The 26,438-nt window shown below is 33.6% G+C and overlaps 3 protein-coding genes across 7 annotated transcripts; 2 read left to right on the top strand and 1 right to left on the bottom strand.

The window, feature by feature from the left end:
• Positions 1–4,514: 4,514 nt before the first annotated feature.
• LOC139520173 (protein C1orf43 homolog) lies at positions 4,515–12,374 on the bottom strand. Of its 4 annotated transcripts, none has more exons than XM_071312645.1 (6): positions 12,272–12,374; positions 10,763–10,867; positions 9,195–9,296; positions 6,485–6,584; positions 6,033–6,086; positions 4,515–5,243 (listed from the first exon to the last, which is right to left on the bottom strand). In XM_071312645.1, the coding sequence occupies exons 2-6, from the start codon at positions 10,826–10,828 to the stop codon at positions 4,684–4,686; spliced, it is 882 nt and encodes a 293-aa protein (XP_071168746.1). In that variant the 5' UTR covers positions 10,829–10,867; positions 12,272–12,374; the 3' UTR covers positions 4,515–4,683. The 4 variants fall into 4 exon arrangements, with proteins under 4 accessions (XP_071168746.1, XP_071168745.1, XP_071168747.1 ...); XM_071312644.1 differs by having other exon boundaries at positions 12,175–12,360; XM_071312646.1 differs by having other exon boundaries at positions 10,763–11,582; positions 11,819–12,359.
• An 832-nt stretch (positions 12,375–13,206) lies between these two features.
• Positions 13,207–17,116, top strand: LOC139520172 (universal stress protein YxiE-like). Its single transcript, XM_071312643.1, has 4 exons — positions 13,207–13,345; positions 14,644–14,724; positions 15,900–16,009; positions 16,847–17,116. Exons 1-4 carry the CDS (start codon positions 13,273–13,275, stop codon positions 17,042–17,044), a joined length of 462 nt encoding a protein of 153 aa, XP_071168744.1. The 5' UTR covers positions 13,207–13,272; the 3' UTR covers positions 17,045–17,116.
• A 4,453-nt stretch (positions 17,117–21,569) lies between these two features.
• On the top strand, positions 21,570–23,852 carry LOC139520171 (universal stress protein YxiE-like). Of its 2 annotated transcripts, XM_071312641.1 has the most exons (4): positions 21,577–21,751; positions 22,483–22,566; positions 23,132–23,241; positions 23,624–23,852. In XM_071312641.1, exons 1-4 carry the CDS (start codon positions 21,670–21,672, stop codon positions 23,813–23,815), a joined length of 468 nt encoding a protein of 155 aa, XP_071168742.1. In that variant the 5' UTR covers positions 21,577–21,669; the 3' UTR covers positions 23,816–23,852. The 2 variants fall into 2 exon arrangements, with proteins under 2 accessions (XP_071168743.1, XP_071168742.1); XM_071312642.1 differs by lacking the exon at positions 22,483–22,566 and having other exon boundaries at positions 21,570–21,751.
• The last annotated feature ends 2,586 nt before the right edge of the window (positions 23,853–26,438 follow it).

Genomic DNA, 26,438 nt, shown 5'->3' with positions numbered 1-26,438 from the left:
TCTAATGATTTTGTAGGAGCCTCTTGAGCCTGAATCGAGGTAGATCAAGGCTTTCGAGGATGGAGGCGTACTTCTTGATGGTAAAATTGCGTCAAGCTTAGAGTCTTGACTTTGTCTTGCTAGACATTTTTACTGTGTACATATTTATATTTATAATTTTTGCACAAAATGTAAAAGGCATAAATCGTTCATTAAGAGAAAGACTCCTATGAGTATTTGACAGACAATTTTTTCAATTTAAATTGAGAGTACATGCAGTTAAACACTGGACTACAAAATGTCAGTAGAACAATATTAATCAAAGCTTAAATTGCAGAAAAGTGTTCATGACTATTGTATCATTCATTATCTCAATGATGATCTCATGAGTATTATATTTAACAAGAAGTAACAGTCGTGTTCTGTGATTCTCTGTTATCTCTTTCTTTGCGACACAGAATGTAAATATTTTGAAACCTTTGGACATACATTTAAGCGATACTGATATAAAAATGAGGTGATGTGGTATGATAGTTTATTTTAATATAAACGACCGTGACGCATCCGCTGTCCTATAGTTGGGATGGTTTTTTGGTCTATTTCCTCAATGTTGTATTTTCTCGGTATTTGGCACACTGATATGTTATCATAAACACCCAGAAAATGGACAAGAGTTTTCTATTTATCAATACAAACAGTCTTGGGGATATGAAATGTTACCATATACTGCTAGATGAAAAATGTAACGATTTTTAACAGATGAAATGCATACAGGCAACAACAAATACTGTCAAAAAAATGGGGTCAAAGGAACATAACCGTTCAGTAAGGAATGATGATATCTAACGCGGTTTATCGTCCAGTGGCAAACTAAATATTCAGGATGAGCATATGTCAATATTCGCACTGCTTTTCAGTTTTGCACTAGTTGAAACGCTGAATCCGATTTTACGTGCTACGGCTCACAGGGTTACAGTCTGTTTGAAGACAAGTCACCATATATTGACATATTTTTGTCCCTTCTACTCGAGTACCAGTCTATTTTAGGTCACCGTACGGCCTTCAACAATGAGCAAAGCCCATACCGTATAGCAATAAAAGGTTCCGAAATGACAATGTAGAACAATTCAAACGAGATAACAAACGGCCTAATTTATGTACAAAAATTGAACGAAAAACAAATACCTGACTTGGGACAGGCACATTCATACAGAATGTGGCGGGGTTAAACATGTTAGCGAGATCCCGACTCCCCCTTAATCTAGTTGACTTATAAACTGTTACAGTTTTTAACAAATTAAAAGCAAACAGGCAACACAAATAGTCTAGTACTGTCTTAAAATGGGGACAAAGGAACATTACCGTGTAATAAAGGATGATGATGGATGGCTGTATAACGTTGGATAGTCCAGCGGTAAACTACATACATATTTAGGAGGAGCACATATTTAAACGTGATATCAGCCCAGTTTTGTTCTGTGATTCTCTGTTATCTCTTTCTTTGAGACACAGAATGTAAATATTTTGAAACCTTTGGACATACATTTAAGCGATACTGATATAAAAATGAGGTGATGTGGTATGATAGTTTATTTTGATATAAACGACCATGACGCATCCGCTGTCCTATAGTTGGAGTGGTTTTTATGGTCTATTTCCTCAATGTTGTATCTGCTCGGTATTTGGCACACTGATATGTTATCATAAACACCCAGAAAATGGACTAGAGTTAAACTGTTTATCAATACAAACAGTCTTGGGGATATGAAATGTTACCATATACTGCTATTTTTAACAAATGAAATGCATACAGGCAACAATAAATACTGTCAAAAAATGGGGTCAAAGAAACATAACCGTTCAATAAGGAATGATTATATCTAACGCTGTTTAACTTCCAGTGGCAAACTAAATATTCAGGATGAGCATATGTCAATATTCGCACTGCTTTTCAGTTTTGCACTAGTTGAAACGCTGAATCCGATTTTACTAGCTACGGCTCACAGGGTAACAGTCCGTTTGAAGACAAGTCACCATATATTGACATATTTTTGTCACTCCGACACAAGTACCAGTCTATTTTCCCCTGAATTCGAACCCTAGTTACGGCCCTGCCGAGTACCAGTCTATGTTCCTAGTCCTAAATTCCTTTATGCCACCTGCTTAGCGGAGAAGCAGCAATTATCATTGTTGAATTCTTTGGTTTGACACTACCGGCGGGATCGAACCCAGGACCTCCCACTCTCAAGGTAAACATGCTACCCCGAGACCACCGTTCTTAACAATATCTATGGATTTTATAAGAGCCTAATGAGCCTAAATCGATGTAGATCAAGGGTTTCGAAATGGATGCTTCATTTCTGATGGTAAAAATTGTGTCGAGCTTTCAAGAGCCACACATTTAATATTGTCTAGCTAGACATATAAACTGTTTATTTTTTTTCTTTTATAATTTTTGCCCAAAATATAAAAAGGAACAAAAACTCATCCATTAATAGTACAAAATATAGTTGACAGACAATTTTGGCTATGTTGACATACTTATAGATCCAACTGTAAACAATTTGTTATTGAGAAAATAATAACATGAACATTGTTTTGTTACAATTTTTAACAAATTAAAAGCAAACAGGCAACATAAATAGTACTGCTTAAAAAAAAGATCAAAGGAACACTCCGAGTTGACCCGTCTGTTTTCTTATCCTATAAAAAGCAACCTGCTTATCGGAGAAGCAGAAACTATCATTTTTAACGTCTGGTTTCACACTACCGGGGTCAAATCCAGGACCTCTCACCTTCAATGAGAATATGCTACCCAGAGACCACCATTTTGGACAATATCTAAGGATTTTGTAGAGACCTCTTGAGCCTAAATCGAGGTAGATAATAATCACAGGTACCAGGATTATAATTTAATACGCCAGACGTCCGTTTCGACTACATAAGACTCACAAGTGGCGTCACGCTCAGATCATAATATCTATCAATCCAAACAAGTACTAAGTTGAACTGCATTGAGGACCCAAAATTCCAAAAAGTTGTGCCAAAATAAAGGCTAAGATAATCTATTCCTGGGATAAGATAATCCTTAGATTTTCGAAAAATTTGTAACAGGAAATTTATAAAAATGACAATAGTCAATATAATGCATATTCATGTCAACACCGAAGTGATGACTACCAAGGCTTTGGAGGAAAGGAGCGTCCAGCTTGGGGAGTTAAATTTGTTTTAGTCTTGCTAGACATTTTTACTGTTTACATTTTTTCTTTTATAATTTTTGCCCAAAATGTAAAAGGCATAAGTCGTCCATTAAGAGAAGACTACTATGAGTATTGGACAGACAATTTTTTGCTGTTCACAGTATTTCTTAATCTACGAGAGGTTTTGCCGAAACAGGTACAAATACTCATCAAAGGGCAATAACTCGTATATGAGTTATGACAATTTCTACAATGATGAATGATAACAAGCTTGTAGATCTGTTCTTACCTGGCGATTTGTGCTATGAAGACTTATTTCTAGATCTGATTTTTTTCTGTTCATTTCAGCTACTAGTATTTAAATTTCTTTCTATATTTTATGTTTCGATTAAAAAGCAAACAACGAAAAAGAAAGGTAAAAATTGTTATTTAAGTGCAATAACTTCAAGAATGAGTCAACCAACATGACCAAAGATATCGACAATAATGTTTCACTGTTAGATCTTGATTTGAATGTAGAGAATTTGTTAGATACGTCATTTAAGGGCAATAACTCCTATAGCATGTGTCTGACCGTTTTGATGTTGATGGTCAGTTAGTAGACTCAACAAGGACTGTTATATTAACTTATGCGGCGTAAAGCAACTAACACTCAATCAATCAATTTTATACTAACTTTAATATAATAGTCCAAGTTAGACTCAATATTCTGATCATTTCTGCCATGTCAGATTTTCTCCACAAAATGTATAGTGGATTTTTTAAAGATAATAAACAAAACTTGCATTTTTCCTATATGTTCTATTTTCAGTCATGTTGTCCATGTTGGTTAGATTGCAAGATCAAAGAATACATTTTTTTATACAAAATCTCCAAATAATGATTTGGTCATGTTTGGTCCGGTAGTTTCATAAAAGTATTTTTTTAAATGTTAAGAGATGACAACTGATAGATGCCACATCAGAAACAGCCAGTTATCAGAATGAGAATTCTTAGATATACATTAAGAAGATGAGGTATGAGTGCCAATAAGACAACTCTCCATCCAAGTCACAATTTATAAAAGTAATCCATCATAGGTCAAGGTATGGTCTTCAACACCGAGCCTTGGCTCATACCGAACATCAAGCTACAAAAGGCTCCAAAAATTACTAGTGTAAAACCATCCAAACAGGAAAACCTACGGTCTAATCTATATAAAAACAAGAAACACTTATGAACACTTATATATTATTGTGATAATCACCAAGTCGCATTATAAGCATTCATAAAAACATGGCAATAATTTGTTAATTTACAGTACCAGTATATTGTGATGCATCCCAACAAAACAAATTACCAATTATATTGCAATTATAGCAATATTTATTTAACTTAGAGAGTACATACATTTATACACTAGACTACAAAATGTCAGTAGAACAATGTAAATCAAAGCTTAAATTGACAAGAAGTGTTTATGACTATTACATCATTCATTATAGTCATCTCATGAGTATTATATTCAACAAGAAGTATCAGTCTTGTTCTGAGATTCTTTATTATCTCTTTCTGTGCTACCACCTCTTGTACTTGTAGTTAATTCAATACTAGCACTACTTTGACTAGAATGACCACTGTCCAGTAAACTTGAATGTACACTACTATCTGTTCTAGACCTGTATCTTATTTCTCCAGGTCTTGTTACACTTTTTCCTTTAGTCTCTGCTGTTTTATCAGGATGAACATTTGTCTTAGTTTTCACAATACCTTTTCTTTCTGAGTCAAATATAACCTCAGTTTCAAGCTTAGAGGCTTTTTCTAACGGCATACCACGCTTCTTTCTGAGACCCACTCTTAAACATGTTATAAGTTCTTCTAAAAGTACCATGTAATTGTTATACTGATCTTCACCAAAGTCGTTAGGATCATGTCTAGCATTTTCATATGAATCACAGAACTTATGTATGAGATCTTCAGATGACGTACTCAGATATTCTGTATAAAGACCAAACAGATATCCTCTTACATTTTTTGATGGATGTCTGCCTATAGAATCTGGTTCTTCTTCTTTTAGAACTTCATCTGGAGAAAAAAAACAGCAAATATTTTAATTTCGTTGTACAAAATTATTTTTTCAGATACATTGTATCATGCAATATTATATTTTGTCACTTGTCAAAGGGGAAGGTATGATATGCCAACTTTCCTGGCTTATAATGATGTATTAACATCCACCTTTAGATGTCAACAAGATGCAATTCTGTCGGATATCATTATTTTTTTTGAATTTTTCAAGTATTTAGAAATATTTAATTTTAGTCTTCAAACTTCTTGCATTTACCATAACATATGTACTGCATCAGTAATTGCGATGACACCATGAGATATTTCTGCACCAAAGCGACTAGACTAAAATCAGACATGGACCCTTTTTTTGATTTTAGGGTGAGCTCATCTGCTAAGTGCTAATTAAGAATTAGATTACAAAATTAGACACAAAATTGGTTGTTATGAAACCTTTATTACATTTTTTAGGGATAGTGCACCTTACCAAATGTATTTTGTGAACAATATATTTTCATGACAACAAAAATCCAAGTGCCTCAAATTCCTTTTTTAATTAACATGCCGAAAGCAGAATACTGAAAATTGATAATTATTAACCATTTATCAAGTCTCAACGAACAGAAAACCTTCAATTGTCCTAATGGTAATTATCTCTATTAAACACATACATTTGTATTGTCAGACATGTTATAAATCATTTTGACATTAGTGTTTGTTCCACTCAGCTAATTTGATATTACTTTTTCCTGCTCTCGAACTCCATCTTAAATCAATGCAGATTTTCAATATTCATCAAATACTCACCAAATTTAGAAAAGGCATCTACTGCTTTCATTCTGTAGTAATAATGATTAGGAACTGAAATCATAAATAAATTCAACAATCATTTACAGATCTTGCACAGCACATTGTTTTCTTAAATGAAATGATATATTCTAATTTAAAAGAGAATAAAATATACATGAAATGGCGTTTCTACATTACAGTTAGAGTTGTCTTTCTTTCTATAGAAATCTGCTAAATATGGTTTGATAAACATGATTATGAAATGAGTAATTTTAATAAAATTGTGCCCAGAATTTTTTGTTATAGTCACATAAAATGTATCTGTGAACCTCCCTTAACATACTTTTAAATCTCTTAACATATTTCCACTCTACAATAATAACGCATTATCAAATATGCTTTCTATTTTTAACGTGCATATTTTTAAGTCAATGTAAGAGGAATACCAACTGAAAAAATGTAGCTTTTACCTGTTTTAGCTGTTTCTGAAACCTTTGGGTTTAGGAGTAATGGTTCATGTCTAATATGGGCTGTCCTTTCCAGCTGGCTTAAAATCTTCTCTTTTAGATCCTATCAATGAATGATAAAAAAATAACATAGATTTTCATCATTCAATATTTTCCTTATCTAACAAGATTTTGCTTGTGAATTAGATGAGATTAAGCTAGAGATATCTAAGTTTTTAAAAATGTTCATTTTATACTTCAAATTCTTCTTTTTCACACATCAATATCAAATGTTTAGAAATAAACTCATTATAGATATCAGGATTAAATTTTGTATTTACCCCAGACGCGTGTTTCGTCTACAAAAGACTCATCAGTGACGCTCAAGATAAAAAAAAGTTAAAATAGCCAAATAGAGTACGAAGTTGAAGAGCATTGAGGACCAAAATTCCTAAAAGTTTTGCCAAATACAGCTAAGGTAATCTATTCCTGAGGTAGAAAAGCCTTGGTTTCTTCAAAAAATTCTAAAGTTCTGTACACAGTTATTTTATAAATGTGACTATATCAATGATAATTCATGTCAGCACAGAAATGCAGACTTTGACTGATTCATCTCTTGATTGTTCCTGGACAAATTTGAGGTATACAATAACTATCAATCATGTTTTGATTTTAGCTTTTTCAAATGCATTAATAGTGTAATTAGTATATATGTCATCTTATCAGGTATTGTTAGAAACATCCTGATCTATTTCAAATTCTATATTTTAAAGGAAGAAAATCTCATATCAGATTTTTAGCTCACCTGGTCCAAAGGGCCAAGTGAGCTTTTCTCATCACTTGGCGTCTGTCGTCATCGTTAACTTTTTACATTTTAAAAAATAGGGTCCTATGTTAAACTAAGTCCCTTACAACTTCTTCTAGAGAACCACTGAATGGAATGAACCAAACATGGCATGAATGTTCCTTATGAGGTGCTGACCAAGTGTTGTTACTTTGAAGCCGACCCATCATCCAAGATGGCCGCCAACATGGACTTAGTTTAGCATAGGACTCTATGGGAAATATATACAAATGTCTTCTTTTAGAGTACCACTGAATGGAATGAAACCAAACATGGCATGAATGTTCCTTATGAGGTGCTGACCAAGTTTTGTTACTTTGTAGCCGATCCATCATCCAAGATGGCCACCAGCAGGGGGACTTAGTTTAACATAGGACCTATGGGAAATATATACAAATGTCTTCTTTTAAAGAACCACTGAATGGAATGAAACCAAACATGGCATGAATGTTTCTTATGAGGTGCTGACCAAGTTTTGTTACTTTGTAGCCGATCCATCATCCAAGATGGCCACCAGCGTGGGGGACTTAGTTTAACATAAGACCTATGGGAAATATATACAAATGTCTTCTTTTAAAGAACCACTGAATGGAATAAAACCAAACATGGCATGAATGTTCCTTATGAGGTGCTGACCAAGAGTTGTTACTTTGTAGACGATTCAACATCCAAAATGGCTGCCAGCAGGGGGACTTAGTTTAACATAGGACCCTATGGGAAATGCATACAAATGACTTCTTTTAGAGAACCACTGAATGGAATAAAACAAAACATAGCATGAATGTTCCTTATGAGGTGCTGACCAAGTGTTGTTACTTTGTAGCCAATCCATCATCCAAGATGGCCGCCAGCAGGAGACTTAGTTTAACATAGGACCTTACGGGAAATACATACAAATGTCTTCTTTTAGTGAACCACTGAATGGAATGTAACCAACCATAGCATGAATGTTCCTAATGAGATACTGACCAAGTGTTGTTACTTTGTTGCCATTCCCCACGTCCAAGATGGCCGCCAGTGGGGGACTTAGTTTAACATAGGACCCTATTAGAAATACATACAAGTTTCTTCTTATAGAGAACCACTGAATGGAATGAAACCAAACATAGCATAAATGTTCCTTATGAGATGCTGACCAAGTGTTGTTACTTTGTAGCCGACCCATTATCCAAGATGGCCGCCAGTGGGGGACTTAGTTTAACATAGGACCCTATGGCAAATGCATACAAATGACTTCTTTTAGTGAATCACTGAATGGAATGAAACCAAACATAGCATGAATGTTCCTAATGAGATGCTGACCAAGTGTTGTTACTTTGTTGTCATTGCAACATCCAAGATGGCCGCCAGTGGGGGACTTAGTTTAACATAGGATCCTATGGGAAATGCATACAAAAGTCTTCTTCTAAAGAACCACTGAATTGAATGACATCCAACATAGCATGAATGTTCCTTTCCTTATGAGGTGCCGGGGATGTGTTGTTACTTTTAGCCAAATTTTATATTTTTTTTATATGATTTCAAAAACCCAAGTACCGGTAGAATCAGGTGAGCGATACAGGCTCTTGAGAGCCTCTAGTTTCAAAATAAGTTCACAAAATTAAGATGTTTCTTCAGTTAAAACTCAATTATTGACAAACTAGTTCAAAATTTTGTGTGCATCAAAGGGTCTGGGTAAATGTTCACGTTTTTGATGGACTAGAATGTTCACCCTCAGTGTTTTGAAACAGAGTCAAACATGCATATACCTAGGCCTGAAGCCACAATATAAATGCTTCTAGGCCAGCAATTTTATAGACTGAACAACTTGAAATTACATAGCTGATTTTTTTAATTTAAATCAACTGCAAAGTGTAAGAGTGTGTTTTTATATCAGAACAGAAAACCTACCTTTGGTGCATCCAGACCAATGGATACATGTGGCGGTCTTGTTGCCTTCCATGCAAATCTAATAATTTGTCTCTTGGCAAGTATAAACAGAAGGAAAAATACCTGAAAAGAGAAAAATCTGATAAATTTTTCATGCACAATTAAATTGAAGGTATCAGTACCAAAAGATTTGATAAATGTAAAAAGTGCAGTGACTTTTAGATGCGTACATCCACGCATTTAGACTTTCTCAGATATTTGTCTCATCAATACAATACAATACATGGGTCCTGTTGGGAAATATCAAATGTATTTGTACATCACCAGTGTTCTCACAAGACATTTCATATAGCATCCTGGTAAACAGGAAAAGTAAGAAAACCATCTTGTTTCTTAAAATTATAGCATCACATGATCCAGTGTTCTCCCCAGGACCTTTTAGCATCAGGGTAATGTGATGCTATCTGAATTGGTTTTCTTATGGATTATGTTATGAATGTGATGCTAGATGGTATTTCCAATTTCCCTGTTTACCATGATGTTAAATGAAATTTCTGGGGAGAACACTGATGTCATCCATAACACAATCTATAAGAAAATCAATTCAGATACCATCACATTTAAGAGTGTAGAAAGACATGCTGAGCTCTTTATTCCAGATTATAAATCCTTTTATATCAAGATTGTTTTGTCTTTTGTTGAGCACTTAGATTTTTGTCGACTATCATGTGATGGTCTTCATCAAATTTATTCAAAATTTATGGTGTGTTAAAAAGCTTGACATTGGTTTAATTCAGGCACCCATCTATTGTTGAACTCCCTAAGGCTTTGCTGACACAAGTGGGTCTCATTGGGGTCTAAGCGTGACGCGGGATTGCCGATTTTTTGTAAGCGTGACACGTGAAAGTCAAATTATTGTGTCGGGAAAAAGGGAAATGATGTCTAGCGGGACCCGGGAAATGACAAAAAAAATGAGAATTGCTTACGTACATAGTGTATTAAGCGGGATACGGGAATCCGACAAAACAGTAAGCGGGATCTGGGATCGGAACCCCCCAATGAGACCCCCACACAAGATATCTTTATAATATTTACCATTAGTATTTATCTACTTTTTCAAATGATTTAAGTAAGATTTTGTGTTTGTCTTGATTTTGCGATGTAACTTAGAAAATTGTATTGATTGACTGTTTTAACGCCACTTTTAAGCACCACATTTGGACTATTTTGTGACGGCCAATTTTTATTGGTTTAGGAAGCCAGAGTGCAAGAGAAAACCACCCACCTTTTATAGGAAAACTAACAATCCTAGTCAATTAAGATTGGAGTTGAGTACACCTGTATGAGCAGGATTCAAACTCACAACCTCAGTGTTGACTGACTAAAGATTACAAAAATGTACTTAGACCACTCAGCCATCAATGTTTACATAAACTGTAAGAGTCTATATGTAATTAAGGATTTGTATAGAAAGATACTATTCCTTGATGTCACTAGACTATGTTTTTACAAATTATTCGCGATGCAATGTACACAATACATGTTTATACAATGTACTCAAAAATGGTAACTGTTATACAAATACATACCAATGCACCTGCTCCTATAAACAATACTACACTAATAACAGATATGTCTTTTGATAATTCACCCATTTTATCTGCATTCTACGTATACATGCATACAATCTTCGTCTACAAAATACATGCGGAAATCTTTAATATTGATTGAAACAAAATTTAATTAACAGTGTGTTAGTCCATTACTTAAAGTCTTAAACTACTAAATATATAATATATTTATATTATGTTTGCTATTACTGAAAGGTAGAGAGTGTGAAGTAATCAATATACATAAAATTTGCTCAATGATAATGAAATTAATAAAATATTTAATGCTAATTCAGAAGCCTCTGCTTATTTTGATTCTCAAAATAGTTGTCTGTTTAGGTATTAATGATATAGTAGAAGTAAAATACATTTTGTAAGCAGTGATGATACATAATGCTTTTCATTATGTAACATCACTGCTTATTGTCCTGGACATGCATGGGATAATCATATTTGCTACTGGACATTAAGCAACAAACAATCAATCATGTAATCAACAGAACTGGTTTTTTTATTTCCTTATGTGTTGGTGGTCTTTTTTATTATATTATTCAGTGGTGTTCAGCTGTGAAGATGGTGATAACACTGACCCTTTAAAGCCATACATGTACATTTATACCGTAGGTATATTTGTGTGTAAGACATACATGTAGGTTGTCTTTATAAGTTTCTATATGTAAACATGACAGGCTGAATCTGTGCATTCTTAAGGAAGGTAATATACATTGGACACCAGGAGTCGATTTCACAAAAAATCTTACGACTAAGATTGATCGCAAGTATACTGATTTGTTCATGACTTAAGAGTGGGTCTCATTGGGGTCTAAGCGTGACGCGGGATTGCCGATTTTTTGTAAGCGTGACATGTAAAAGTCAAATTATTGTGTCGGGAAAACGGGAAATGAGGTCTAGCAGGACCTGGGAAATGACAAAAAAATGAGAATTGCTTACGTACATACATTTGTAGTGTAAGTGGGATACGGGAATCTGTCAAAACAGTAAGGGGGATCCGGGATCGGAACCCCCCAATGAGACCCCCTTAAGAGTAAGACCAATCTTAATCTTAAGTTTTTTTTTGTGAAATCGACTCCTGTGCTGTATCTTTGTTGACTGTATGTGCAATGTAACAATGACATAGGAGTTTTAAAGTGTGAAAGGGGACACATTCCTGAAAATGACAAGGGAAAACAAAACAAAATTTTAGAAAATGTGGTGTCGTCTTTTATTTTCAATATTTTTTTGTAAAAAATTGGGGTGTTGGTAGATTGTAATTCATGGGTCCTACTCCTCTGAATAAATATAGGTCACATAATCATAAATAACTGTGTTTTCTGGCAGTAAATTTAGTAACAGGTGCTCTACAAAAATTAAGACGATACGTTACAACTTACACACTCAATCTACTTTGTCTGAAAGACAGAAATGCGCTAGTTTATTATTCTACACATAACTAGTTATTCATGATTACCACATAATCATTTCATATACCTGTCACGGCATTACAGATTACTAAAAATACTATACAAATTAAAAACAACAACAAACTCCTTTTCTAAAACCGGATATATAAGACAACAGTTAAGCTACTGAGACGAACCGGATTTGACATGAACATAATCCGGATAAAAGCGGCAGTAAATGTATTATGATACTTCAAATTAAAAAAGAAAGCAATTTGTATATACTTGAAATTTGAATAGCTAAGATATGTAGAAAAAAGCATCATTTTTTGCTGTATATTTATCAAATTTTAAAAAAATTGCACTATTTACGTTTTCATGAAAATTGGCACACATTTAGAATTATTGTCGGTTTTGTACGTACTAACATAATCAGAACGATGGGTATGATGCATGTGGAGCAGGATCAGCTTACCGACCTTTCAGAGTACCTGAAATACCCCAAGTTTCGGTTAGGTTCGTTTTTCTCAGGTCGTAGTTTTTTATTTTGTGTTTCTTGTACCGTGTTGTTTTCAGACTGTTTTTCTGTTGGTCTTCTTCTTTTTTTGTCATGTTGTTTCAGGCAGCGTTATTTTAGACTTTAGAATTTGAATGTCCCTAAATTGACATCTTTCGCCTTCCTTTTAATCCTTTTTTTTAAATTTTATCAAAGGTTAATATTGAACTTAACTACTGAATATAAATCGTTCTGAACATGATAAGCAGGATTTTTTATGGTCCTTTATAAGTTCCAACGGTACAAAATTAAAATAGTCAACTTAAAAACGGTATGTTCTTTTCCGATAAAATTGAAAGATTAAAGGGCTAACTAGTAAAATTGAAAGATTAAAGGGCTATAACTAGTGCGCACCAATATCTGGTTATATAGTGAGTGGTCTTACTTTAGTTTGACCCTGTTATAAAGGCCATGTCTAGCGGTTGAAACATATTGATATTACACACAAGTCAAACATAACAATACTACAACACGAATACATTAAATAAATCACATGACAGTATCTTTACGCAAAAAAGGTAATTGAACGAAGTATGGCTGAAAGTTCAAGGAAACGAGTTGTTTTAGCGATGGATGGTAGCAAAGAGTCTGATAATGCATTAGACTGTAAGTGTTCTATAAACATTTAGTTAACGGTATGTGTTTACATCAATGTATAAATTTAAAACGCATAAAATATTCATTCACAGTACAAAAGAGTAAGCTGATGCATAAGATTATGTACATTTGGACCGGTTATAACAAGGTCACTAACCTCCACTGAACTTAACATAACACAACACATTCTTTTTAAATGTTTTGTAGAAGAAACATTTTTATAAACATAAAGGGTAATTCCCGATGTAGATTGTGAAGCAACTAATAGCTTCATATAGCAATATTCCCCGTTATTTGTTATATCAAAATAATAATTTGTTATATCAAATTGTAAAAGTAGACTAGCATGGCCCTAAAAGGCTTCTGTACAAAACCATGAAAACAGTGTGCTAGGTGTTTATGCTGGACTGATGTAAGGAGGGATGAACAAAGAAATCGCAAAATAAGGCTATTTTAACATATTTTGCAGATTTGCATGAAATGCAAATAGTTAGAATCCCTAAAGCAAATTCATAAAAACAATTAAAACACAAATACTATTATCTAACGTACATCTTGTGTACATATTAAAGAAGTCATGGGATGTATATTTTTACGTATTTTTAAAATGTGTGAAATTATGACCCTTTTTATGTCGGACCCTTTTTAATGCTGACTACACAGACTCGGATTTGCACATTGCTGAAGGCCGTGCGTTTGCCTATAGTTGTTTACATCCATGCATGTTTATGCACTTTGGTGGATAGTCAATCTAATCAAAAACCGATCTCTCATCTCTTCCGTTTTCTGATATGTCGCGCGAAATATCAGAAAACGGGAGCGATGAGAGATCGGTTTTTAATTATATTGGTGGATAGTTCTCTTATTTAAAATCATACCACATCTCCGTAATTTTATTTATATCATACCTACTCCATTGAATATAAACAACACCCCTAGCATTATGTAATTTTAAAAGAACGACGCTTACAACATGATCATCATCCGATTTGAAAGTTGGGTTAAGAATAGAGCTGCTTAAACATGGTCACAATTGGAGATGATAATATATCCTATAAATTAAGAAGGTAAGACAATAAAGTTAAAACAGTTATTGTTTACTAAGTTACCTGCTGGATAAAGCTTTGGTCGGTTCTGAAGAAAGATTTAAGATATATCTTATGGGGAAAAAATAAGGATATTAAAAGTTATTTAGTTTATAAGTGTATTATTATTGATAATAAAAAAGGGGCTCAGTGAATTGTTTAGGATCATGCATCTTGTTTATATATAAATGCTAATGTCAAGTGCAAAGTGTTTTATTTCAGTTTATATGAAGAATATTCACAAAGATACTGATGAAGTTATATTGGTGCACTGCGTAGAACACGGACCTCGTTCCATGGGATGTAGGTACTAGTATTTAGGATATATCAATGAAATAGAATTGCCACAACAGACGATACACAGTTAGTCATTTTTTTATATTATTTAAAATTTAGCTCAAGAGGTCATATGATGTGGGAAAATGGTAGATTTCTTGAACTGTCCGTAATGTTCTAATGCTGACATGGAAAAACCTGTTACCTTACAAGAGGATTGATATATTACATGACGGGCCTTTAAAGTTTATAGTATATAAATAACACAAAGCTGAGAGGGTGGTAGATTAGATTGTTTCCCCTACAAAACATTGTCAACGGCGGCGAAGTTGACAATGTTTTTTCGAGGGGTACAAATAAAAGTTCGGTTATAACTACAGTAAAATAAAGTTTGGATATATAGTGATTCACACGCCATGACTTGTGATCCCTCTGACAATTTTGTATTTTTAAAATTTTAAGCCATTTCGCCACTACTTTTACTTGGTCGTTATTCTCTATTCTTTATATTTGAACATTCCATTATTCTCTATTCTTAATATTTTCTGTCTATTTTGATAATTTTTTGCCCATTATTCTATTATATTAAGTTATACTTTGTAAATCACATCCCGACCCTTACACAACAATATTAAGAAATGTAGTTCTTTGGTTACATATATGTCCTTTGATGTAAAGATTTATCAAGCATGTGAAATGTATCATAAGATATTATTAAAACAAAACCATCATTGCATTTGAATGAGTATATATACATGTATATATTTGAAATGTTTCCCTTTTCTCCTGGGTTAGAACCCCCTTAAAAAAATGACTGGATTCGCCCCTGTGTTGTATTTAATGGGACAATAAAGAACTGCCAAAAAAATTAAAAGGATTGACTGCTAATAGGAGACAAATCTGTGGAAAAGCTTCATTTTGGTAATTTGCAATAATTGATCATAATTTCATCGACACATAATCGAGTACTAAGCGAAATGCCGATTTGTGTGTTGAAACATATTTCAAAATAATGTCACAGAAACACAGTCATCAGGATTATGCATGTATATACCTAAATAATGTCCAACCCACTGATGCTTGGATTTACATAAACGAGGATGCACTCATTCTATGATTAGCGCCATTATATACTGTTTTTAAAAGATAATTGTTTGTATTTTACGGCTATGTTTGATTGAAATATTTATGCATTTCTGTAGCTATCTGGATGCCATTAGATCCACAAGTTATAGCACGTGCGATTCAAGATGAAGAAAAGAAAGGGACAGAAATTTGTACTAAACTGAAAACTTTGTTGCCTATGTATAAGGTACTAGAACATCAATATTGTTTTCTTTTATATACTTTTAAATTCTATATATAAAATAGGAAAAGGTAAAAAATCAAAAGTGTTCAACTAAAACCGATCATATGTAGCATATACGAAAAAAATGTATACAATTAACCTTATTGTAGAGGTCAATATAACTTGTAGGTTGCTGCATCTACTCTGCTATCATTTGCTTTCATTATGACTGTTCGATGTCACTGTAAAGAATATCAGAGCAACTTTTTAAATGAGCACTTTTCAATAAATTCATCAAACTAGGCATTACTAGTGGCAATAGTTGAATCAACAATGTCAACTGAAATGACTGAAACTACATAATGAAGAAATTAATAGCATTAGTATACATTCTAATTATGACGTGCTTGTTTCGCGTTGTGAATAAACCCATGCTCTAAATCCAATAAAATTTGTTTGCACACATGCGTATATTGAATACCGCAGAGTAATGCATTTTATCAAATTGACATGCATGCATTCAATATATTTCATTAACTTAAAATACTTCCAAACTCTTAAATGATGCACATGTTGTTACTATTTTTTTTATTATGACTATATAATATGTTGCAATTCACTATCGCTCGGCCAAAAATGATCACGAATATAATGCCTACCTATGTTAAAACCACAATAAAATATAGCTTGCATCAATTATTTCTTAAGAAACACAGATTCTTAACACCTGTATAAAAGTGACACTTGAGTATACATCGGATTGCATAAAAGTAAAAGTAGAGAAAAGAAGCATCGACTAACAAATTAAAAACTCATATTGAAAAAATCACCAGACACCTCATTTTAGTTTTATCATTGAAGTCAGGAGGAAGTATCACTGTCACGACGGTAGTAGGCGGAGAACCTGGACCAACAATAATACAGAAGGCAGAGGAGTGTGGAGCGTCAGTGATTGTTGTCGGATCTCGTGGATTGGGGACCGTAAGGAGGACTATACTTGGTAGTGTTAGTGACTATATTCTTCACCATGCTGATGTTCCAGTTCTTGTTTGTCATTAGCTTATATTTTATTTATCGATGTTCTAGTCTTTTTTTCATTAAGTTTTAGTGCAAATAAATATTTTCTAGTGGTTTAGAATTTGAAGTGATATCTTGTTTGAATTCATACATATTCATCTCAAAAAAAAAACATGTTTAACCCTGCCTCATTTTTGCGCTTGTCACAAGTTAAGAGCCTCTGGCCTTTGTTAGACTTGTATGATTTTTAATTCTAGTTTTTTTGTGTACAATTAAGAGTTTAGTATGACGTCCATTATCATTGAACTAGCTAGTATACATATTTGTTTACTGTGCAAGCTGAAGGACTCCTCCGGGTGTGGGAGTTTCTCGCTGCATTGACGACCCATTGGTGGCCTTTGGCTGTTGTCTGCTATGTGGTCGGGTTGTTGTCTATTTGACACATTCCCCATTTCCATTCTCAATTTTATTTTTACATAGATCTATATAATTTCAAGTACACCTATCTGACGAATAAATTATATAGGATACACCGTGCTATAAGTTCTGAGCATAATTTAACAATTTGATTTCCTTCCCAGGGAAATAATTTTGAATTATTTTACATCCCTAATGGCGATTTACGCATATTTCATACATGATCTATGAAGTTTTAATTTCTTCACGCATCCTTTATAATAAACATTGATAGTCCATATAATTATATTATAAAGGATGCGTGAAGAAATTAAAACTTCATAGATCATGTATGAAATATGCGTAAATCGCCATTAGGGATGTAAAATAATTCAAAATTATTTCCCTGGGAAGGAAATCAAATTGTGATGTCATGAACAGGTTTATACGGCTGCTGACCTAGTATGAAGATATACCATGTAGGCCAAATTAGATTTTTAAAGGGTAGTCTAGCAATTGTACAGAATTAGGAATTCCTGTGCGCGAAATACCTACATGTATCATGTATGCATATTTATCAAATGATCAATCAGTTTACCAGTTAAATATGTCTGTTCAATAAGTAAATTATGGCCCCTTAAATACAAATATCATGGAGTTATTAAAGTGACTATTGCTGCATAACGAAAAAAGAACGAAGAAATAAAGTAGCTTATATACAGATGAAAAATACATTTATCTAATTAGAATATAGATCTTTGATTTTGTTATCAACATACAATGCAAGTTACGATAAATCTGAATTTTAATTAGATTGAATAATAATCAACAAGTACATTAAAGCCAATCTACAAACCTCGGTATAATCCGCTGACGACATCTGCATGAGATTCAGAATCGTAGATCTGCAAAGCTGTGCTGAATGCTTACAAATTCTATAATCGGACAAAAGTTGTTTTTGGAGCAAACGGATGGCTTCCGTGTGTACAATGTTAAGACTTTTTGGTAGCCACGAATTCGAAGCTCACCATACCATTTAAATAAGATGTTACATAAATCATTGAGACATTGTGTTTCGATAGCTGAAAAAGGAGAAAAAAAATAAACCAAGCCCTGTGTTCATTCTGCATTTTCTTTTATTCTCACATTGTAAAAAACCCCAATTAGATGAACATATTATATATAAAAAAGAAAATGGGGTATTGGTGTCAATGAGACAGCTGTTAATCAATGCAACAATGTATATCAAATAAACAATTATAATTCAAAAGACGACCTTCAACACGGAGCCTTGGATCCTACCTAACAGCAAGCTATAAAGGGCCAATAATGACTAGTGTAAAACATTTCAAACAGGAAAATCAACGGTCTAGGCTATATAAAAAACGAGAAGCATATATGAAGCACAACAGCAAACGATAACCACTGAACAACAGGCTTTTGACTTAGGACAGGTGCATGAAAATATACACACAAATATAAAATATCAATTGAAATAACATAAAGATATTTAAACAAACAAAAAAAGTAAACATACACTGTAAGAATAAGTATGATCTGTGACACAATATAAGTACAATAAAGGTAGGTGCTTGTATGTCTGTATATCTAAGTAGAAGATTCTACGTGTTTGCTTCACCAAGCCGAGTGAACTTCTGAACGTATGATTTGTTGTTGTAAGCTTTAACGTCCAGACGCAAATATGTCTGGATAATTTAATTTTGGATGTAACGTGTCTTCTGATTGGCTGACGTTATTTTGTTATCAGCCCATAGACATAATTTAGTCATGTGACCGTGACGTCATCAACGTTTTTTCATGGTTTTCTACGGTTTAAAACTGAATTTAGAACGTTCAACAAATCATGTCATAAGTTAACCACGTGGAATTAACTTTTGATCGCTTTCATGTTTGTTATTTGCTGAAAGTCCAGTGGAAAGTATTTGGTACTTATCGCCATGACGAAAACAAATTAATAATCCACTTGCATTTTTGTCCATCTGATGAGTTAAGCCTTTTTCAACTGATTTTTATAGTTCGTTCTTATGTTGTACTGTTATATATACCACTATACATGTCCCAGGTTAGGGGAAGGGTTGGGATCCTGCTAACATGTTTAACCCCGCCACATTATGTATGTATGTGCCTGTCCCAAGTTAGGAGCCTTTAATTCAGTGGTTGTCGTTTGTTTATGTGTTACATATTTATTTTTCGTTCATTTTTTTTATATAAATAAGGCCGTTAGTTTTCTCGTTTGAATTGTTTTACATTGTCTTATCGGGGCATTTTATAGCTGACTATGCGGTATGGGATTTGCTAATTGTTGAAGGCCGTACGGTGACCTATAGTTCGTAATGTCCAGTGGCGTAGCCAGGGTTGAAATGATGTGGATGTTTCGCCGAGCGGAGCGAGGCTGAAATTTTTGTTTTACCTTTTTATGCAGAAAATTATTTTTTATTTAAGCACATGTACTCCCTCAGAATCCCACACTAGTTAGATTTTTGTTTAAATTCAAAATACCCATCAATTCATATATTTATATTTTTAACCAAATTTTATTGTTTCCTCGAAACTACCATCATTCAATCATAAATATTTGATGTAAAGTTTCCCACCCAATCTTATATTTGACATATCAAAAACGGACCATATTACCCAGTTGCGGATCCAATGGCGGAAAGGGGGGGGGGGGGGGGGGGTTCCGGGGGTTGGACCCCCCCTTTTTTTGGCCGATCAATGCATTTGAATGGGGACATATAATTGGACCCCCCTTTTTTTGGCCGATCAATGCATTTGAATGGGGACATATAATTGGACCCCCCCTTTTTAAAATGGCTGGATCCGCCCCTGTTACCGCGGCACTTCTGAATAATTTAGAAACTTCGGAATATAGGAACTGAAGTGACTTCTCTTTCCAGGAATTTGAGTCTACAACCTTGGGTTTTTGATTGTTTATTACTGAGCTAAACGCGTTGCAGGAGACATAAAAATACCGGGGGTCCGATCGTCCGGTCTTGTTAGCGCTCTCATGTGTACAATTCTTGTCAGATTAAGTGAAACTCATATCATAAGCAATGTCTTTGACAATTTGGAAAATAAGTCGTAATCAAATATTTTTAATCAGTTATGACCCTTTGAAATGTAAATTGTAATGGAAAACCCTATTTCATTTGCTGTGAAAATGAAAAAGACAAAGAAAAAAAGTGTTTTTTTAGTTATTCCCTTGTTCCTTGCCCTTTGATAGATAAACTATGAAATATAATGTGTATGGCGGGGAATATTGGATCTTTGTTCTTTACTGATCGAAAATAGAACTAGTATTTGAACCTAGATAGAAACGGGAATTCATAAGCCTAGGACTTATCTATTACAAATAGATTTTTTTTTCATCACGTCGTTTACCATGTCGCAAGAAACGATATCAGGATATGGTGTTTTAGTTGTTAGTTGCTATAGTCAAATGAAAAGCCATCACTCCACTAGGTTCAATTTCAGATGAAATATGTCCACGGGTCTACGTATCAGTCCTCTTCGCATGACGTAGACATTTTTTTTACGAACAAAAATTAACTTGAAACTCTATTCTGCGATTCAACTATCTTGATTACGTAAATTAAATTTTCCTAAATGAACTTAAGACCAGGCATACTGCTTCGAAAATGACTGGACATAATCCTCATATCCTCAGCCTTGTTACATTTGGATACTTCCGAGTTAAACTGCTGCTATTTTTTTTTAGTCAAAATGATGTGGATGCTTGAGCATCTAAGCATACATGCAAGCTACGCCACTGATGTCTGTGTCATTTTGGTCTTTTGTGAATAGTTGTCTCATTGGCAATCATACCACATCTTCTTTTTTATAACAAAAATATATATGTTATATTTGCGATGTTCTTTTACTGTATTACATATCATATGACAATTCCTTATTCCTCTATGACACAATATATTGTTCGGTAGAAATGCCTTGCCAAATAGAATTAAAATAAAATAGGGTTTCTAGTATAGTTGTAGCGAAACTTAATCATTTTGACATTTAAGAACAAAAATATGGTGAAATAGCAAAGCAGCATATACTGAGTTAGGCTTTCAAATGGCCGACATGATAAATATAAATATGTTCAAACAAGAAAACCAACGATTTGATTTGTGTAAATCAATATTTCTTTACATCTGTTTGGTGTCATATGTTGCGTGTCTCAGTAAGGTCACGTGACGTGTTTAAAAGTTTTGAATTATTCAGCGGAAAAAAGGAATCAAAATAGAAAAATGGAGGGACAGAGCTCTGTTGAGAAAAGGGTAATTGTTGTGGCAATGGATGGCAGTACTGAAGCAGAATCAGCATTACAATGTAAGTTATTTTTAAATACATGGAAGTTGAACATAATTATTTATAGCTTTGTTTTATAAATAGCATTATGATTTGTTTATTTGCCACGGAGATAAAAAGTTTAAGTTCAATGTCATATTTACCTGTGCTTATACAGAATGGACACTGCATAAACTGTGGTGTACAAATTACTGAAATCTGAAACTATAGATTTATTTTAAAATTTTGTAAAATTGTTCTGTGACAGTGTCCGTTATAAATAAGATTTGCCTCAACTGCAAATTCTATAAAACATGTACTCTTGTATATATTCATATTTATGCATGTTACTGTTATTAAAAACTGTTTACTGAACAACATCATAATTCACATACACTACTGATGGGATCTTGAGAAATAAAAGTTTAAGATGAAGTAGACAATCACTGAGGCCACACACTACACATTTATTTTAAACGCACGTATACAGTAGATATCAAATATAGGAAAATTACAAAAATAGAAAGGAAATAAATAATTCAGATTGAGAGAAGAATATGAAGATACTATCACTTTGAATAATTACACATAACTTCAAACGAGGGGAGGAGAATTTACAGTTATACATAGAAAGATCGAACTTTTGTTATACAATCTTCACTCGCTAATCGTTTTGTAAAATTCTATAATTTTTACAAGTAAAACACTATTGATTAGCAAATGAGCTAGTTTACAAAAGTCAGATAACAAATATTCCATTTTCCTATATTTAGGGTTTGCAAACAATATTTACAAGAAAGGAGATGAAGTTGTAGTTGTTCATTGTTTACATCACACAGCTCATTATACCATGGGATGTAAGTATATTCATCATGATGCGTTAAAATCATTTTATTTTACTAAGTTCATTACAGTTCTGTAGAATCATTAAGTCGCATGAAATAACGGAAAAGCATGGACCAAACCATGACAAAAAGTAGGACTAGATATTTAAATCTAAACTTTATAAAAAACAAATTTAATTCTTTCAATCTGTCTTCAATTTTAGAATGAGGAATATATGTGTAAATGGTGGAATTATGTGACATACAGTTGTAATTAGTGATATATATGCCTCCTGTATCAAATTTCACGGTTATTTTAGCATTCATTTCACTGTTTTATGCTTAATGTTTTAGAAATAAATAATCTTAGATTAAAATTCATAAATTTGATATTAGGATGCATTTGGGTAAACACCGTTTATAAAATGGCTTACTGCATTAACACTCATTGCCACATCAAACCTTTTATTTTGTGATTTTCCGAAAGAGAAAGAAATAATATTTAAAAGACGATTCCTTTTCATGTTTCAATGGTGTAGTTGTAAAAATATCCGACTTTGTTCTTTTAGCAAATTTTCGATTTATTCTTATGTTGTAGCGGTTTGGGCCCCTGTTGACGCACAAGCTATCGCAAGGGCGTTTGAAGAAGAAAGTAAACATGCAGCAAAAGTGTGTAGCAAGCTTACAGATTTACTACACAAATATGAGGTGAGCAGTAGAAGGAAGAATTTACCGCTCAAATTTAGATAAAAAATAGTGTACGAAGTTTTAAATGTGTCCACATTTGGTGTGTGTGTGGGGGGGGGGGGGGGGGGGGGGGGGTCGAGGGTCGGATATACAAAAAAGCAAATAACGCGCTTGTGATCTATCTTTTGGAGACATGATTAAAAATGCGCTGTAGTTAAACATTCTTTCTATCTTTTGGAGATATGATTAACAATGCGCTGTAGTTAAATAATATAATCTTTTTACAAAACACATTTACACACATCACGATAATAACATCATATATACGTACGGTATTCGATGCATTTGTTTAGGACTGTGAACACCAACCATTAATGTATGTTTTTACCTTTCGCATTTTCAGATTGTCGGTAAAGTCATGCAACTTAAAGGAGACCCTGGACACCAAATAGTTACCACAGCTGAGGAGAACCGAGCGTCATTTATTGTTGTAGGGTGTCGTGGAATTGGAGTTATCAGGCGGACAGTTTTAGGAAGTGTCAGTGACTACATTGTACATCATTCAAATATTCCCGTCCTTGTGTATCGTCATTAAATTTATCTGTATTTTAATAAAAAGTTCATTGATATGCCATTGTGTTATCCCGTCATAAAAAACAACAACAAAAAAATAACAATTGGAGCAAATGAATCATATGTATACTATTATATGTTATCAATAGATTCAATACCTAATTAAACATTATTACTATGCACCTATGAATTTTAATGCTCCTACATTATGTCGTATCTATATTTTGGCATTGCACATGATACCAGATTTTTCTCTGTTTTTTATAATATCCTTTTACTAAATCCAGTGGATGTATGTTGGATGTGTACTGGTTCATAATTAAGTCTAATAGACACATGATGTTTATAAGTTGTTAGTGGCTTTGACCTAGCTTTCAGTAACTACAAGTACTCTCACATCTGTGCTTGCAGCTTATGTGTTTTGTAAGCTGTGTCTATCTGACGAGTTGGACCCTTTTCAACGGATATTTATTGTATGTTTTAATTTTGTGATGTTATACAACTGTCCCAGGTTAAGAGAGTGTTAAGTGTCCGCGCTCATATTTATCCCCACCACATGCTCAATGTGTCTGTCACAAGTCAGGATCCTTTATTTGAGTGGTTGATATGTGTTGCTTTATATCATTTTCAAAGTTTTTCGTTTACTGTTTCATACAATCTGACATTCTGTATTTGTATTGTATTGTTCCACAGAGGACCCAGGTTATTGGAGGGTTGGGGGCCTGCTAGGCTTACATGTCTGACCCCGCCGTATTCTGTATATTACTGTCCCAAGTCAGGAGCCTGTAAGTCTATGGTTGCCGTTTGTTGCTGTATATCATAATTGTGTATTTATACAAATCAGACCGTTAGACGGTGTGCACAAAGCTGAGTCCACAAACGTAACGTCTTCAAATTACTAAAACCATTAACGACGTCGGCATTTTCCTCCAGAAAACAAGCGCGTAACAAAAACACTGGACACTTAGTTTATCACATAACTTTAAATATTTACGTTCAACATATTTCTTTTTTCTTTCGAACAAAAAAGTGCAGCAAATGCACATTCTGGAAATATAAATAGATATATGCTAAGAGCAGTGAAATGGAAATGATTAGCGATTATGTCGTGGACCCTTTTCAGAAAATAGCGTTAAAACGTCATTTCTTAAGATTGTAACATACTATAGCTGGACATTAAAAAAAATCAGGTGTTCAGTCTGGACTATCGAATCATTCATATTTTGAGGATTATTTTAAACCTCTGGTTATGCACATTTAGAATACCAAGTTATTTTGGAAATAAAAAGATTGTAATTACATATTGTTCTTGTCGATTCTTTCATTTCGATTATTAATCCTTCCAAATTACTACTTCTTACACATAACGAAGACCATTCCAAACTTATCTACCATGATCGTTTTTGATTTTTTTTGCGATGAATTTCGTGTGATGTCCGAGTCGGATCCGAACAATTCTGTAATACGAAAATGCAGGGAAATATGTTGAATTTGTATAAGTTTTAGGCCAAAAACTCTAATTTATGCTTATTTAATGTTACAATTTACATCGTATTTTTGCTGTTTTCTATATGCCCGTTTCGTGCTTTATAGATTAAATTTTAATTTACCTTACTAGTAATGTGGATTTTAATGGCATGCATTCATCATTTTATCATAAAAAAAATTCTTATTCCTATTCTTATTCAAAAATATTTTAAACACGGTTGTATAAAACTATCTAAAAGGCGCATTTTACAGTTGCCGTCAACTTTGTGCATTTTTGTTTGAACTGTTTTACATTTGTCATTTCGGGGCTTTATAGCTTGCTATGCGGAATAGGGTTTTCTAACTGTTGAAGGGCGTACATTGAAGGAGATGTCAAATGCATGGTTGCTAACAACAACATTATTTTATCTCTGGTGGAAGGTTTGTCTCATATGTAGGCAATCGTACCACATCTTCTTTTTTATTTAGTAAATTTTATCTGTTTTGATGACTAAAGTCCACAAGTCGATGTACAAACTCCCATTCTCGTCTTATTGGAATAGAAACATTATATCTGATGCCTCGTGTATGGGTCATTATAAAAAAAAACACGCAAAACTATGTTATTGGGTCTTTTTAATTCACAGACATGAAAATATATCAAAATAACACTTGCATATGCACAGGCACTTGTCTCAGAAAAAAAATATTCCTATATACCTTAATATAACATGGCGTTGTCAGTTTGTTTTAGATTTATGAGTTTGACTGTCCCTTTGGTATCTTTCGTCCCTCTTTTAGCAACTCTGCAGAACCTACTTATATGCTTACTGTTATTTTTTGTCGTCCAGAAAAGTCTTAAAATAATTATCACTGGAAGAAATCATCAATCAATCATTTATAAAATTATACTTCTTTCAGCGGGAAAATGCTGAAACTCTTGGCAAGTTTCAACATTGATTCATCCACTCCCAAGCATCATCGTGGTCTTTGAGTTTGCGCTGAAACTTGCTTCTATTAAGTTGAAAATTATATAAAAAAAAAATAGAAAAAGGGATGGAAATATGTTACTGGATATTGCAGTTTTATAATGAACAATGTATAAAAAATGAAAATGCGTTCACTAAAACTAAATCCGGTCTACGCCGTAAACTTTTTGTTGAATGCAATGCCACAGC

This window comes from Mytilus edulis, chromosome 4, assembly GCF_963676685.1.
Source record: "Mytilus edulis chromosome 4, xbMytEdul2.2, whole genome shotgun sequence".
Classification (NCBI taxonomy): Eukaryota; Metazoa; Mollusca; class Bivalvia; order Mytilida; family Mytilidae; genus Mytilus; species Mytilus edulis.
This window is presented reverse-complemented; position numbering and strand designations above follow the sequence as displayed.

Bases quoted from the DNA above. Each gene is read 5' to 3' on its own strand.
- LOC139520173 (XM_071312645.1), bottom strand. From the start codon at position 10,828: ATGGGTGAATTATCAAAAGACATATCTGTTATTAGTGTAGTATTGTTT. The intron at 9,297-10,762 runs GTATGTATTTGT...TTCTCTTTTCAG, and splicing joins TTATAGGAGCAGGTGCATTG to GTATTTTTCCTTCTGTTTAT. The intron at 5,244-6,032 runs GTGAGTATTTGA...TTTTTTCTCCAG, and splicing joins AGATGCCTTTTCTAAATTTG to ATGAAGTTCTAAAAGAAGAA.
- LOC139520172 (XM_071312643.1), top strand. From the start codon at position 13,273: ATGGCTGAAAGTTCAAGGAAACGAGTTGTTTTAGCGATGGATGGTAGC. The intron at 14,725-15,899 runs GTAGGTACTAGT...GCATTTCTGTAG, and splicing joins CGGACCTCGTTCCATGGGAT to CTATCTGGATGCCATTAGAT. The intron at 16,010-16,846 runs GTACTAGAACAT...TTATCATTGAAG, and splicing joins CTTTGTTGCCTATGTATAAG to TCAGGAGGAAGTATCACTGT.
- LOC139520171 (XM_071312641.1), top strand. From the start codon at position 21,670: ATGGAGGGACAGAGCTCTGTTGAGAAAAGGGTAATTGTTGTGGCAATG. The intron at 21,752-22,482 runs GTAAGTTATTTT...TCCTATATTTAG, and splicing joins AGCAGAATCAGCATTACAAT to GGTTTGCAAACAATATTTAC. The intron at 22,567-23,131 runs GTAAGTATATTC...CTTATGTTGTAG, and splicing joins AGCTCATTATACCATGGGAT to CGGTTTGGGCCCCTGTTGAC.